This window comes from Tachysurus fulvidraco, chromosome 4 (assembly GCF_022655615.1).
Source record: "Tachysurus fulvidraco isolate hzauxx_2018 chromosome 4, HZAU_PFXX_2.0, whole genome shotgun sequence".
NCBI classification, from domain to species: domain Eukaryota; kingdom Metazoa; phylum Chordata; class Actinopteri; order Siluriformes; family Bagridae; genus Tachysurus; species Tachysurus fulvidraco.
This window is the reverse complement of record NC_062521.1, coordinates 20,491,635-20,506,496: the sequence shown is the minus strand read 5'-3', so window position 1 is coordinate 20,506,496 and position 14,862 is coordinate 20,491,635. Positions and strand designations below refer to the sequence as shown.

Here is a 14,862-nt window from a genome sequence, read left to right as displayed (position 1 = left end):
AGCTTCCGTTTCAAAATAAAAGCTCAAACATACACATTTTCTGTTGCTTTTGTTATGCTTTGATATATTCTGTCGAAGTGGCGCAACAAATCCACTTAATTAAAAATATAACGAAAAAAGGGAATGAAAAAATATACATGCACATATTCCCTATGTCAATACAAGGGTTTCATTTCGGATTCCTGGTTTTCTCCCAGTTCCCATAAACATGCTGCATGTACAGTATTTGCTCACCAAAACTGCCCAGGTCAAGTCATGTCAAGAAGATTTTATTGTCATTTCAACCATATATAGCTGACGCAGTACATAGTGAAATAAGACGTTTCTCCAGGATCATTGTGCTACATAGAACATCACAGAGCTATAAGGACTTAGTAAATTAATCCTAGCCACATAAAGTACATCTGTGCAACCTAGTGCAAACAGTGCAGGACAAAAGACAATACACAAAAAAAGTGCAGATCAGTTTACATACTGTATGTTCTATCGTACAGTATGTACGTGCAGAGATACTGGAATGAACACTTAAAAACTGAGTGCAAAAACGGTGTGCAGAACAGCATGTAAAAAGTTTGATATGGGTGGTGCTGTATATGTGGATGTGGATGTATATTGGAAGAGTGTGTAGTCTGATTGTGAGGGCCCAAATGCAGTCTGGGATGTTGCAATTCCCAAACCAGACAGTGGTGCAGCTGCTCAGGATGTTTTTAATGGTCGCACTGTAAAACGTGGTTAAGATGAGTGGAGGGAGATGCGTTGTCCTCAGCCTTCATACGAAGATGCTTCTTGCTGATGGAGCTGGTGTTGGGTGACCGATTGAAGTTCTCTGCCAGGTGAACACCAAGGGATTTAGTGCTCTTGGCGATCTCCATGGAAGAGAAATCAATGTTCAGTAGAAAGAGGTCACTCTGTGCTCTGGGAATACACTTTGCTCGGGCGATTAGTCTATCACTGGACATCATGCAAACAGGAATAAAGGTTGAACATGCAGCAACCCAGGCTTAGGAATTTGATTCATAATATCACCAATATAAAACCTCTATATCATGGCTATTTCATGTGATGTTTGTAATGACAAAAACCTGTGTTTGTTTGGTGTGTTGGAATCCACAAACTTAAGCAGAACCTTAAATCAGCTGAGCACAAGGCCTTTATTATATATGCAAATAAATAATTGAGGCCCAGACTTTATTTCAGACATTTAAACAAAACACGCAAAAACCAAGTGTCTTGTGGTACAATTTTTGGATTCCTTTATAAAGTACAATCACATTTCCGGGTTTAAGGATTCCTTTATCTCTGAGGATGTCAGGGTGCTGGGGGGTATGGACCCAAAAATGCAGAACACATACGACTTCCACAAAAATAGATTTAATAAGGGAATGTATATAATGTCAGGGAATAATCCAACACAGAAATAAATAGTCGCAGAAAAAACAGACCAAAATGTTCCAACAAGAGACTAAGAGAAGAATCCACAAACAAAATCAAGAAGAGCGAGTCCAGGAAAAATTCTTGAAGAAAACAAATGAATAATCCAACAAGGCCCTTAAGTCCACAGAAGGAAAAACGAAAAATAAAACCCACCAAAATGTCAGAAAAATAGGACTGATCCACAAACGAAATAAGCAAAAACACAAAAAAGGGTCTCTGGCCGACAAAGGCAAAATTGAGTAATCCAAAAAATAACAAAAGAGAAAATCCACGGTTTGACACACACACCCGGCTGAAATCCAACACGGGAAATGAAAGTGAAACTTACAGGCCGGAAAGCCATACACGATCGGTAACGCGATGAGACAATCTGGCAAGGAGTGTTTGCAGACCGCGTGCTTATATAGTGAGGTGGATTATAAAATAGTGTAACCCGGAAGTGCCACAGCCAAGATGGCTGCCGCCCGGAAGTGGGCGTATAACCTCCGACAGGGTAGGAAAAATATGACAGTACCCTCCCTCCTATGGGCGTCTCACGACGACCGACCAGGCTGGTCGGGATGCAATCTGTGGAACTCGGCGATGAGGTCAGGATCAAGGATGTGACGAGCCGGTACCCAAGAACGCTCCTCAGGGCCATAGCCTTCCCAATCGACCAGGAACTGTATACCCCTCCCACGATGCCTGGAGCGTAGGAGGCGCCGGACAGTGAATGCAGGGCCCCCATCAATGAACCGGGCGGGTGGAGGGGGTCTGGAGGAGGGAACCAAAGAGCAGGCCTGAACGGGCTTGAGGCGAGACACATGGAAAGTGGCATGTATACGTAAGCTGCTAGGAAGCTTGAGACGTACGGCTACTGGGTTGAGTATCTTGGCGATGGGGAATGGTCCGATAAAGCGAGGAGTGAGCTTGCGAAAAGACCCCTTGATAGGAAGGTCCTTGGTGCATAGCCATACCCTTTGGCCGACACGGTACTTAGGTGCCGGACGCCGGTTGCTGTTAGCCAACCGGGCATAGTTCTGTGAGGACTTAAGAAGCACCTCACGAGCTCTTCTCCAGGTGTGACGGCAACGTTTGGCTAGGGCGAGAGCAGAGGGGACAGAAGCCTCGAATTCTTGGGATGAAAAAAGAGGTGGTTGGTATCCATAAGCAGCTTGGAACGGAGACATGCCTGTGGCTGAGGAGGGCAAGGAGTTGTGGGCGTACTCCACCCATACCGACTTGGTGGACCAGGACTCAGGTTGCTCAGCACATAAGATGCGAAGACCTGCCTCCAAATCTTGATTACAACGCTCAACCTGACCATTGGTCTGGGGGTGGAATCCAGATGACAGGCTGACTGAGGCCTCCAGTAGTCGACAGAACTCTCGCCAGAATCCTGATGTGAACTGAGGTCCTCGATCAGAAACAATGTCCCTAGGCAAGCCATGCAGTCGAAAGACGTGCTGGAGGAGGAGCAGAGCAGTCTCCTTGGCAGAAGGGAGCTTGGGTAATGATACAAAGTGAACCATCTTCGAGAACCGATCCATGACAGAGAGGATGGTGGTCTGGCCAGCCGAGGGAGGTAATCCAGTAATAAAATCCACGGCAATGTGAGACCACGGTCGACGAGGGACAGGAAGAGGACGAAGGAACCCAGCAGGTGGAGTATGAGAGCTCTTATGTTGAGCACAGGTGGTACATGCCCCTACAAACTGGCGAACGTCCCGGCGGAGGGTGGGCCACCAGAACCGCTGTTGAACGGTTGCCAAGGTGCGGGACACACCGGGGTGACAGAACAAAGGCGAGCAATGACACCCCTGGAGAACCTGGGAGCGTAGACTATTGGGGACAAAAAGTCTGTTTGCAGGACAATTGCTGGGAGTGGCTTGCCCAGAGGTGGCCTGACGGACCTTCCTCTCGATATCCAGTTGAAGAATCCGGACGGTCACTGAAGTGGGAAGGACACTTTCGGTGCTACAATTCTCCTTTTCTGGGGAGTATAAGCGTGACAGGGCATCAGGTTTGCCGTTCTTGGATCCTGGACGATAAGACAGGGTGAAGTTAAACCGGCCAAAGAAGAGACCCCAGCGAGCTTGCCGTGCGTTCAGACGTTTGGCCGTTCTGAGATATTCCAAGTTGCGGTGGTCGATCCAAAAAATGAAAGGTTGATTCGCCCCCTCCAACCAGTGACACCACTCCTCAAGGGCGAGTTTAACAGCCAGAAGCTCCTGGTCCCCAATGGCATAGTTCCGTTCTGCTGGGGTGAGATGGCGAGAGAAGAAGGCACAGGGGTGGACCCGATTGTCCTTGGATGACCTCAGAGAGAACGGCTCCTACTCCCTGATTGGATGCATCGACTTCAACGATAAACTGGAGGGCTGGATCAGGTAGAGTCAATATGGGGGCAGAGGTGAAGAGCTCCTTGAGCCTATTAAAGGCCAGCTCGGCCTCCGAGTTCCAGGTGAAGGTCTGAAGAGTGGAGCTGAGCCGATGGAGGGGGGCGGCAACCGCACTGAAGCCCCGTATAAATCGCCGATAAAAGTTGGCAAATCCTAAGAACCTTTGAAGCTCCTTGCGTGACCTAGGGCGTGGCCAATCCTTGACTGCCGTAATACGAACTGGATCCATCTGGATGCTGCCTACTGAGAGAACAAACCCCAGGAAGGTGGTCTGTTTGACATGAAACTCGCATTTCTCAGCCTTTACAAACAAATGATTCTCCTGCAAGCGTTGCAACACGGTCCGGACATGCACTTGATGTTCCTCCAGGGAACGGGAAAAGATGAGTATAGCGTCGAGATAGACAAAGACGTACTGGTTAAGCATCTCCCGTAGCACGTCGTTTACCAGCGCCTGAAACACCGCCGGGGCATTAGTGAGGCCGAACGGCATGACAAGATATTCATAGTGACCAGTGGGAGTGTTAAAAGCAGTCTTCCACTCATCACCCTCCCTGATGCGCACCAGATGATAGGCGTTCCGGAGATCGAGCTTGGAAAAGATAGTGGCCCCTGGAGCAGTTCAAAAGCAGAAGGCAGTGGGTATCGGTTCTTAATTGTTATGGCATTAAGTGCCCGATAGTCAATGCAGGGTCGCAGTGAAACATCCTTCTTACCGACAAAGAAGAACCCGGCTCCAGCCAGGGAGGAGGACGGACGAATAAGACCAGCAGCCAGTGATTCCTGAATGTATGTAGTCATGGCCTCCCTTTCTGGCCCTGTGAGGCTGAATAGACGACCACGAGGAGGAGAAGTCCCGGGAAGGAGATCAATGGCGCAATCGAATGGTCGGTGGGGGGGTAAGGAGGAGGCCTGTGCTTTACTGAAAACCCTCTTGAAGTCATGGTAAACAGGCGGCACTGAACTGAGGTCCAGAGAATCATTGGGGTCAGAGGAGGAACTGGGTGCAGGGGGCTGGAGACAGTGAGATTGACAATGGGTACCCCACTTAAGGACACACCCACTGCTCCAGTCCAGATGAGGATTGTGTTGGCAAAGCCACGGGAAGTCCAACATGACAGGTGTCTGAGGGGAAGCAATGACCAGAAATGACAGCCTCTCATGATGATGTTCTGCTATGGTGACTTGGAGCAGCTTGGTGCGATGAGTGGCCTGATGGAGGATATGACCATCCAGGGCACGAACAATGAGTGAACAAGGCAAACGTTCAGTCTCAATACCCAGTTGATGTACCAGTTCACGGGCCATGAATTGTGAATCAGCTCCTGAATCTAAAAAGGCCGCCAAGTCGTGAGTCTGGCTGTCAAGCGTGATCCGAAGCTTTAGAAGAGGCTTAGAGGGGACTGAATGCTGTTGGCTCACCACTGCCCCCTTGCTCAATGGCGAGCCCGACCTTTTGCCGGGCAAGAGAAGGCCATATGCCCAGCCTGTCCACAGTATAGGCATAGTCCGTTGACCATGCGCCTCTCCTTCTCACTGGTTGGAATGTGCCACCGACCAATTTCAATGGGTATGGCAGAGGATGAGGGTTGTGGGGAATTTGGCAGAGGAGAAAAGCTGGGGCGAGGGGTAGACATGCTGAGGATTTCTCTCAGCCCTTCGCTCCCGGATCCTTCGGTCGACTCGAGTGGCTAGAGAAATGAGATCATCCAATTCATGGGGTAGCTCCCTGCCAGCGAGTTCGTCCTGAAGCTCAGGAGAGAGTCCCCGATAGAAGGCGTCATAGAGGGCCGTGGGATTCCATCCACTATCAGCCACGGCTGTGCAGAACCCGACTGCATACTCTGCCACCGAACAGCTTCCCTGTGCAGTCTCGAACAGTGTCCGGGCCGCATCTTGCTGCGGGAGCGTGGTGTCAAAAACCCTCCGTAATTCAGAGGAGAGAGCTTTGACTGAGGAGCAGATGGGTGACTGCCGTTCCCATTGTGCAGTGGCCCACAACTTTGCCTTGCCAGACAGGAGGGAGATAATGTAGGCCACTCTGGAGCGCTCTGAGGGAAAAGAGGAGGGTTGGAGCTCAAAGACGACCGCACATTGCATGAGGAAGGCTCGGCACAATCCTGGTTCACCATTGAAGCGTTCAGGAGGTAGCAGATGTGGCTCTCGGACCGGGGGCATGACTGGAGGAGTTTCGGCCGGTGTGGGGGCTGAGGCAGCAGGACTGGAGAGAGAGCCAACACATCGTATGAGTTCATGAGTGGCTTTGGTGAGATCCTGTAACTGCTTCTCATGGGCTGCAGAAGATTGTGATAGGTTCGAGAGAATAGTGGGCAAGTCTGGTGCTTCTGCTGAGTCCATGGTTGGCCAGATTGTACTGTCAGGGTGCAGGGGGGTATGGACCCAAAAATGCAGAACACATACGACTTCCACAAAAATAGATTTAATAAGGGAATGTATATAATGTCAGGGAATAATCCAACACAGAAATAAATAGTCGCAGAAAAAACAGACCAAGCAAAATGTTCCAACAAGAGACTAAGAGAAGAATCCACAAACAAAATCAAGAAGAGCGAGTCCAGGAAAAATTCTTGAAGAAAACAAATGAATAATCCAACAAGGCCCTTAAGTCCACAGAATGAAAAACAAAAAATAAATCCCACCAAAATGTCAGAAAAATAGGACTGATCCACAAACGAAAGAAGCAAAAACACAAAAAAGGGTCTCTGGCCAACAAAGGCAAAATTGAGTAATCCAAAAAATAACAAAAGGGAAAATCCACAGTTTGACACACACACCCGGCTGAAATCCAACACGGGAAATGAAAGTGAAACTTACAGGCCGGAAAGGCATACACGATCGGTAACGCGATGAGACAATCTGGCAAGGAGTGTTTGCAGACCACGTGCTTATATAGTGAGGTGGATTATAAAATAGTGTAACCCGGAAGTGCCACAGCCAAGATGGCTGCCCCCGGAAGTGGGCGTATAACCTCCGACAGGGTAGGAAAAATATGACAGAGGACTTTGCCACGCAAACAGTGGACCGTAAATCCATGTGTATTTGCAAACCTCATGTTAAAGAGCAGATCAGTGGACCAAACTATTTCAAAGTCTTCCTAAGAAAACTTTAAACCCAGGGTTCATTATTTACAGCAGTGGGCGGTTTCAGACATACAGTGGCCAAATTGTTCACGGATAAAACATTACAGTAGTGTACAGTAGAGGGGAAATTCTTCAGTGTTTTATATTCATTCCAAGATGAGAAGAAGAGTTGATGAGTCTGTTGCATCCAAACGAAATGAGGAGAAAGGGGTTAAAAAAAAGGTTCAGGTACAAACCAGGTAGGTGTCATTAGTCCAGATTGTCCTTCTTTTGCTCTACAATACTTCTGTTTGGTCAATAATTCCGTCATATATTAATGTAAATAAATCTACTAATGAAAAAGATCTAATGGTCAGTCATTGTCCATGTGTACCAGCTAGACATAAATAAGTCCTTTGGGTAATTAAGATATTGTATAAATGTCGTCATGATACAAAACAAACAAACTGTACATTACATCAATATACTGGCATCTGGTTCCACAACACAACACACAACCGTCAATGTAAGTCAACGTCTCAACTACTGTCAGTCAGGAGAACAATTTCAGCTATCATGCACTGATTCAAGCACCATACAACTGTTTTAACTCGCACTAAAATGTTGCATTAAATAAATGCAAGCTAAAGATTGTGACTCAGTCATTTAGGCATTGATTTTCAGAGCAGAAGGACTCATTCTAATCCTAGTATGATCAAACTGTCAGTTATTTTATACTATGTGACCTATTATAGTACTTTTTTATTTAAAGTACTTGTAGTTAAATGCCTGTAAAACATTAAAATCAACAAAGTTGTCTCTTGTATTTGGATGGTCAAAAAAGTTAATCTAAATGTTTTTTTTACTAATCAAATGTTCTCAAATGCCAACATAGTTCTCTCCCTTATTTCCCCATACTATGTATAATGATTCAGCATTTTTTGTCTAGTTGGATTAATATGGTGTGCAGTCTTACCTTTATAAATGGTCTGTGTACTTATGTGTGTACTGTAGTTTTTGTAGTTAGTGCTTACTTTAGTGATAGACTTTTTGCTATGTGTTGCTCTGCTCATTTGTGTCGTTTTCAGGTCATCTTGGTGGGTGTGGGTGAAAAGGGTACTGATAGCTCTTTGCACTCTGTATGTGGCCACGCCATTTGTTCTGCGATTGTTTCCCAGTGTCATGCAATACCTGGTTTATAAACATGCAGGTGCGAACATTGCCCCTCAGTTGCATATTATAGATCATCACTTGTGCAATTTATTGCATCCTTAACGATATTTATTTCTCTTTAGTAACGTATTTTGTTGATCTGAGCCGTCCCTCTGATCTTGGCCTCAATCACACCGTCAATTTGTACCTGACCTCAGAAGAAGGGGTGACACTAGGAGTATGGTCAGTTGTGCATTTTGTAAATATGAACTATACTTTTGTGAATGTCCAATGTTTTGTTCTCACTGCCCATCATACCTTTTTTAGGCTCACGGTTCCTGAGCAAAAGTGGAAGGAGTCTCAAGGTAAAGGTTTAGAGTGGTATGAGCAGTCTTTAGGGGATGGTTCCCCTGTTTTCATCTACTTCCATGGCAATATCGGTAACAGGTGGGATCATCTATAGAATTTTGAACATTTGTGTAACAAATCCTGTGTTCATAATAGACATAATTGATATAAAAACCCTGGAAGAAACAGTAAAACATCTTAAAGCATCAACTTGCAGCCTTTACACCCTCAAAAAGGTACTTAACTGCTTAGAAACTGACCTCTTAAAAATAGTAAATACCTCTCTGCTCACAGGCACTTTTCCAGAGTCCCTAAAAATGGCAGTTGTTAAGCCTCTCCTAAAAAAAGAGTAACCTAGACAAATCCATACTTAGCAAGTACAGACCAGTCTCAAATCTTCCTTTTATAGGCAAGATCATTGAAAAAATTGTTTTCAATTAGCTGAACAAATTCTTAAACTCAAATGGCTATCTGGTTTCCGCCAGCATCACAGCACAGAGACAGTGCTCATAAAGATAATAAATGATATTCGCTTAAATTCTGATTCAGGTAAAATATCAGTGCTGGTGCTACTAGATCTTAGTGCTGCCTTTGACACAGTAGATCACACCATACTCTTACATAGTCTGGAAAACTGGGTAGGGCTTTCTGGGATGGTCCTCAAATGGTTCAAATCATACCTAAAAGGGAGAGGTACCTATGTGAACATAGGTAACCATAAATCTGAGTGGACATCCATGACATGTGGAGTCCCACAGGGCTCGATTCTTGCACCGCTTTTCTTTAATTTGTATATGCTCCCAATAGGTCAAATAATGAAAAAGAACCAAATTGCTTACCACAGCTATGCAGATGACACCCAGATATACTTAGCCCTGTCCCCTAATGACTACATCCCCATTGACTCTCTATGTAAGTGCATTCATGAAATTAACAGTTGGATGCGTCAAACACACACCTTGACTCTAGGGGTCTAAAGACACAAAATAAAGTCAGAAATCTTGGTGTAACTTTAGAGTCTGTCCTTAAATTTAGTAATCATGTGAAAGAGATAAGCAAATCAGCCTACTACGATCTCAGAAACATAGCCAGACCATTGGACAGCTGCAGCTCATACAGAACGCTGCTGCCAGAATTCTGACCAGAACCAAAAAATCTGAGCACATCACTCCAGTCCTCAGGTCCTTACACTGGCTTCCAGTTACGTTTAGAATATATTTTAAAGTATTGTTACTCGTTTATAAATCACTTCATGGCTTAGGACCGAAATACATTACAGATATGCTAATTGAATAGAAAACCAAGCAGACTACTCAGATCACTAGGATCAGGTCAGTTAGAGATACCAAGGGTTCAATCAAAACAAGGTGCGTCAGCATTTAGTTATTATGCCACCTATAGCTGGAATCAGCTTACGGACGAGATTAGATGTGCTTCAACAGTAGACACTTTTAAATCAAGGTTAAAAACACATCTGTTTAATTCTGCATTTACTGAATGAGCACTGTGCTGCTTCACACTGACTGCACTTTTTATCCAAATCACTTTTACTCCTGTTTTATTCTTTTTAACATAATTTAAACTGTTTTTATTAAAATCACATTTATTTTCTTTAATTGTTCTTTGTTTTTATTAGGATGATTTTAAAACATACTGCTGCTGTATAATTAAGTTTAAGGTCTCATTAATGTGCATATGAGAAATGTTCTGGCATGCTGACTGGAAAATATTTAATTGCCAATATTCAAGGATTGTAAAGTAACAGAAAAATACAGCATTTCTATTTTTGGGACATTCACCAATAAGTAATGTGACATCCCAATTAAAACTGGTCCTATGCAGTTATTTAAAAACAAAAAATCACATTTCCAGCTAGATAGGCTGTTTTTTATAAAATGTCCAATGTGAGAGCAGTTTAGTGACGTGACATACGGCTAAGTACAGTGACCCATACTCAGAATGAGTTCTCTGCATTTGACCCATCCAAATTGCACACACACAGCAGTGAACACACACACACACACAACGTGAAAACACACCCGGAGCAGTGGCTAGCAATTTATGCTGCAGCGCCCGGGGAGCAGTTGGGGGGTTTGGTGCCTTGCTCAAGGGCACCTCAGTCGTGGCTGGCCCGAGACTCGAACCCACAACCTTAGGATTACGAGTCAGACTCTCTAACCATTAGGCCACGACTTGCCCAATTAAGGATAACCATATAACCACTACAATCCTCCACTCTACCAACTGAGCTATAGAAGGGCCAGCCTTGATCCAGAGGGTTAGTCTCACAACAATGTAGAAGACCTGCTGACAAGGCAAATACAGTTGATCATTTCTTGATTGAGAAAAGTACATTCAAGGCTTTTTGAACCATTTTTGTATTGCATATTATTATATTATATCTATTATCGCTTAACCCATTGGACTTAACCCAATCATTTTTGCCCTTTAAAGTATTCTTTAACAAATTAAAATCAGAGAGATGATATAGTAAACCTTGCTGTATTGAACTTTGTTCAGCCATCATTTTAAAAAAAAAAGAAGAAAAACATTTTGCTACATAGAAAATCAGTGTGATGTTTCTTCATGCCTTCAGTTTTTAACAGTGTGAAGTGAGGCCTAAACATTAGAAATGTTTTATAGGAGTTCTAAGTATCATTTTCTTGACTGCATATTTGTCTGTGTTTAAACAGAGCAGCTCCACATCGTGTGGGAGTTGCCAATGTGAGTAGCAACAATATCTTCACTGTTTTAAAATCAAATCCACAGGACATTAGTACCTTGAATCCGTTTCTCATATTCTCATCGTTGCAGGTATTAAGTTCTCTTGGATATCATGCTGTGGTTATAGATTACAGAGGTGGGTTACATCTTCAGCTCCTATCTCATGCATATATGTTAATAAAGGTAAACAGTGTAACATATAACTTGATGTACGGCATGTGATTGCAGCATTAATATATTTAAATATTTCCGTTTTGCACTTTTTTTTCTTTCTTTTTTTCTTTCATAAGCGTGAGTGTACAATAAGAGCAATCATTATTGAGCCATTTCAGACGGCTGGGAAAATTAATTTTGTATTAATTGCAAAATATGTTTTAAACAAAACCTAACTATATCAAAAGTGCAGGGCAGAGTTTCTTTATCGGGAGCTTGTTCACATGGATATTTCTGTTCCTCAGATTATCTTAAAAAATGTATGCTACTTTGTTTTACATTTACATTTAATTATTTGAAGAACTGTTACAGGAACTGCAAGACTTTTAATGCTCCATGAAACTGCAATGTGTCACTGTGGTCCTAAACATAGCATGTATTATATGTAACATGCTCTTCTTTTCAAATATTTAGGATTTAAATACAGAATATTTTTACATTTGATCTTTAGTACTGTTATTCCTTATTCAATTAAATTATTTAATTTATAATTTTTCTAGGATTTGGGGATTCCACCGGAGAGCCCACTCAGGCTGGACTGACCACTGATGCACTTTATTTGTACCACTGGGTACGGGCACGCAGCAAGGACAGCCCGATCTTCATTTGGGGTCACTCTCTTGGCACTGCGTGAGTTCTGATGTCCTACCTTATTGGGGCATGTTGGCTTAGTGGTTATTACACATGCGTTATACATTTGGGGTTCTCTGTGTATAATAAGCAGTACATAAAATGGATGGATGTTCTGCATTCAAACTTATACCATCTTTCAAAACATTTTATTTGTATTGTATTTTATTTATGGTCACATACTTTGTATTTACAGTGTGTCATCCAGCATTGCAGTGATACTTCAAGAGAAAGGTAAAAAAATAAAAAATGACAGAAAAATACTAGAGTGGAGAGTTGAAAATATCAGTGCCAGAAGTTTAAAACTAACCAAATCTTATACAAGACACAGAAAAATACATATATCAAACTAAATATCGTTAAAAAAATAGGATTGTAAATGTACATAAAATAAACCAGACATTATTTAACTAACTAGTTTACTTTACATGTTTTACACATCTAAGTGGAAATTCTGACTATAATTTATTACGTTGAACTAATAATTTTCTTTTGTTCAATGTATAGCAGCTAAATAATTCCCTTAATTTCTTTTGAATTCTTGAACAAAAATAGCTTGTTTTCTTGAAAGTGCAAAGTCTTATTCCTGAAGACTTTATTTTGGGTGAAATCCTAAAGTCAGAGCTTTACCTCTGTGCATTAGAAAGGCAGTGACTGTGATAATGCAGACTCAAGTCAAGTCTAGTCAAGAAGCTTTTATTGTCAGTTCAAGTGACAAAGTGACAAAGTGACAAAGTGACGTCACATACGGCTAAGTATGGTGACCCATACTCAGAATTCGTTATCTGCATTTAATCCATCCAAAGTGCACACAGTAGTGAACACACACACACTGTGAACACACACCTGGGGCAGTGGGAAGCCATTTATGCTGCTGTGCCCGGGAGCAGTTGGGTGGGTTCGGTGCCTTGCTCAAGGGCACCTAAGTTGTGGCCGGCCCGAGACTCGAACCCACAACCTTAGGGTTAGGAGTATAGTTGACACAGTACAAATTAAAAGAGTCAACGTTTTTCCAGTACCCTGGTGCTACAAAGAACAAAGACAGAGTTACACAGTCTGGTCATTTTCCAGACAGCAGGATTTGTGAAGTGTGTGTGTATGAGAAGTGTGTGCCATATGCTGTTAGCTTTGCGGTGTAAATGTCCGTGAAACTTTAACTTTTTTAACTTTTAATGTACACTTTAACTTAAAATGTAACATAATTCTAATATTATAGTTCATAGTTCATCACAGGTCTGTTTCACCAGGAAACCCTGTTGATGCAGTGATACTTGAAGGTGCTTTCACAGTTGGAAAAGTGCAAAAAGGCCAACCCCATCCTTTCACCTGGGTAGGTAAATTCTGGGTCTTTCACATTTCTTTGTGATTTAAAAAAATATTATGGTCTATAAGGCAAGTGCACTGCAGTAGTTTAGAAATGCATACGTCTGTGCTTGTGGATATATAATATAAACCAGCATGCCCACTGTATTCTTTTCTTTCTTAGTATTACTGGAGATTTCCATATATACAGTACTACTTTTCCCAAAACTCAATTGAAGCAAATAAAATTGACACGTCCAATGTTGATAAGTAAGTATTGTACTGTCATATTTGAACATTTAAAACAAAAAAAGAAAACAAAATACAGTAGACTTCAAAATTTATACCATGCTAAATGAGAATATTTTACTTTACTCCAGCTTAAAAAAAATGAGGACACCTCTTATGATCCTTCATTCTAAAGATGATCACATTGCTCCGTTCTGGATGGCCGAGGAAGTATGACAAAAATGTTTATAATTATAATTTGACTATGTGTATATGTTTTGTGTTCTGAGTATAGACATATTTCTCTGTTTAGCTTTACAACATTGCTAAAAGTGCAATGAATTCAGAGGAAAAAGTACAACTGGTGGCATTTCATGGATATCTTCATAATGGGCTTTACAGGGACCCTGCTTTGCCAAATTATATACGGTAAATAAATCAGATTATGTATATTGTTATATGGCAGTTATTATTGATTATCACAGAAAAAATGCTGTAAATGTAAATGCAAAGTTGCTTACTGTTCTAGAGTTTGCTACATACAACATCTGTTTAGCTATTGTTTTGTTTATTCACCATTTGTATACATTTTTAGTTCAATTTAATGCTGTACATGAACAGGTTGATTTTTGTAACATAACAACTAGAAACATTTTCCAGACTTTGACTCAGTCTCTTGTCTACTCTAATGCATTAATTTAAAACTGTGACTTGTCTTATAGAAAATTAATCAACACCTTCCTAACAATCTGATTAAAGAATTCAGCAGTGATGTGGTACAATGATTAGTGAACTAATACCAGTATTTCCATTACAGGGAGTTTGTGCAGTCTGTTGCAAAGTAATCTGAAGGCTTCCATGGTGGGACCAAGTTAAACCTGCATATCTCATCTTCACTTATGTTTTACTATCCCTTTTTAACTTTAGTGATGTGTTCGTGTTTAGATCAGTTCAGTTAAAAGTCACTCTTGTTCACAATTATAGATTCTCTCTCTCTCTCTCTCTCTCTCTCTCTCTCTCTCTCTCTCTCTCTCTCTCTCTATCTCTCAGACATATACACATGTAAGCAATCTTTATAAATTCCAGAGATTGTTTTACATTATGGATATAATGGCAGCTGTCATACATCTGTGACAATTGGAAAAAACACTGTTTAGTAATTAAAAGAATTTAACGGAGCAACCTTGAAATACTATCAAACATCAAAACTATACCTTTATGATAATGCCTTGTAATATGAATACTGCCTTAGAAAAGGTCAAAATGAAGGACTCTGATAATGATGTTGATGATTTTTGTATTGTAAGGTTAACAACCATAGGATCGAATAAGACCCTGATGATGAAACTGGTAATAAAGATGTGTAAAAG

General features: G+C 42.0%; 1 protein-coding gene across 2 annotated transcripts; it reads left to right on the top strand.

Moving 5' to 3' along the window:
* The first annotated feature begins 6,782 nt into the window (after positions 1–6,782).
* Positions 6,783–14,553, top strand: si:ch211-117n7.7 (Monoacylglycerol lipase ABHD12-like). 2 transcript variants are annotated; one of them, XM_047812243.1, is made up of 13 exons: positions 6,783–7,155; positions 7,984–8,105; positions 8,191–8,290; positions 8,375–8,494; positions 11,089–11,119; positions 11,210–11,255; positions 11,833–11,962; positions 12,159–12,196; positions 13,186–13,292; positions 13,449–13,534; positions 13,645–13,723; positions 13,806–13,921; positions 14,310–14,553. In XM_047812243.1, the coding sequence occupies exons 1-13, from the start codon at positions 7,073–7,075 to the stop codon at positions 14,335–14,337; spliced, it is 1,086 nt and encodes a 361-aa protein (XP_047668199.1). In that variant the 5' UTR covers positions 6,783–7,072; the 3' UTR covers positions 14,338–14,553. The 2 variants fall into 2 exon arrangements, with proteins under 2 accessions (XP_047668199.1, XP_027030861.1); XM_027175060.2 differs by having other exon boundaries at positions 6,788–7,155; positions 13,210–13,292.
* The last annotated feature ends 309 nt before the right edge of the window (positions 14,554–14,862 follow it).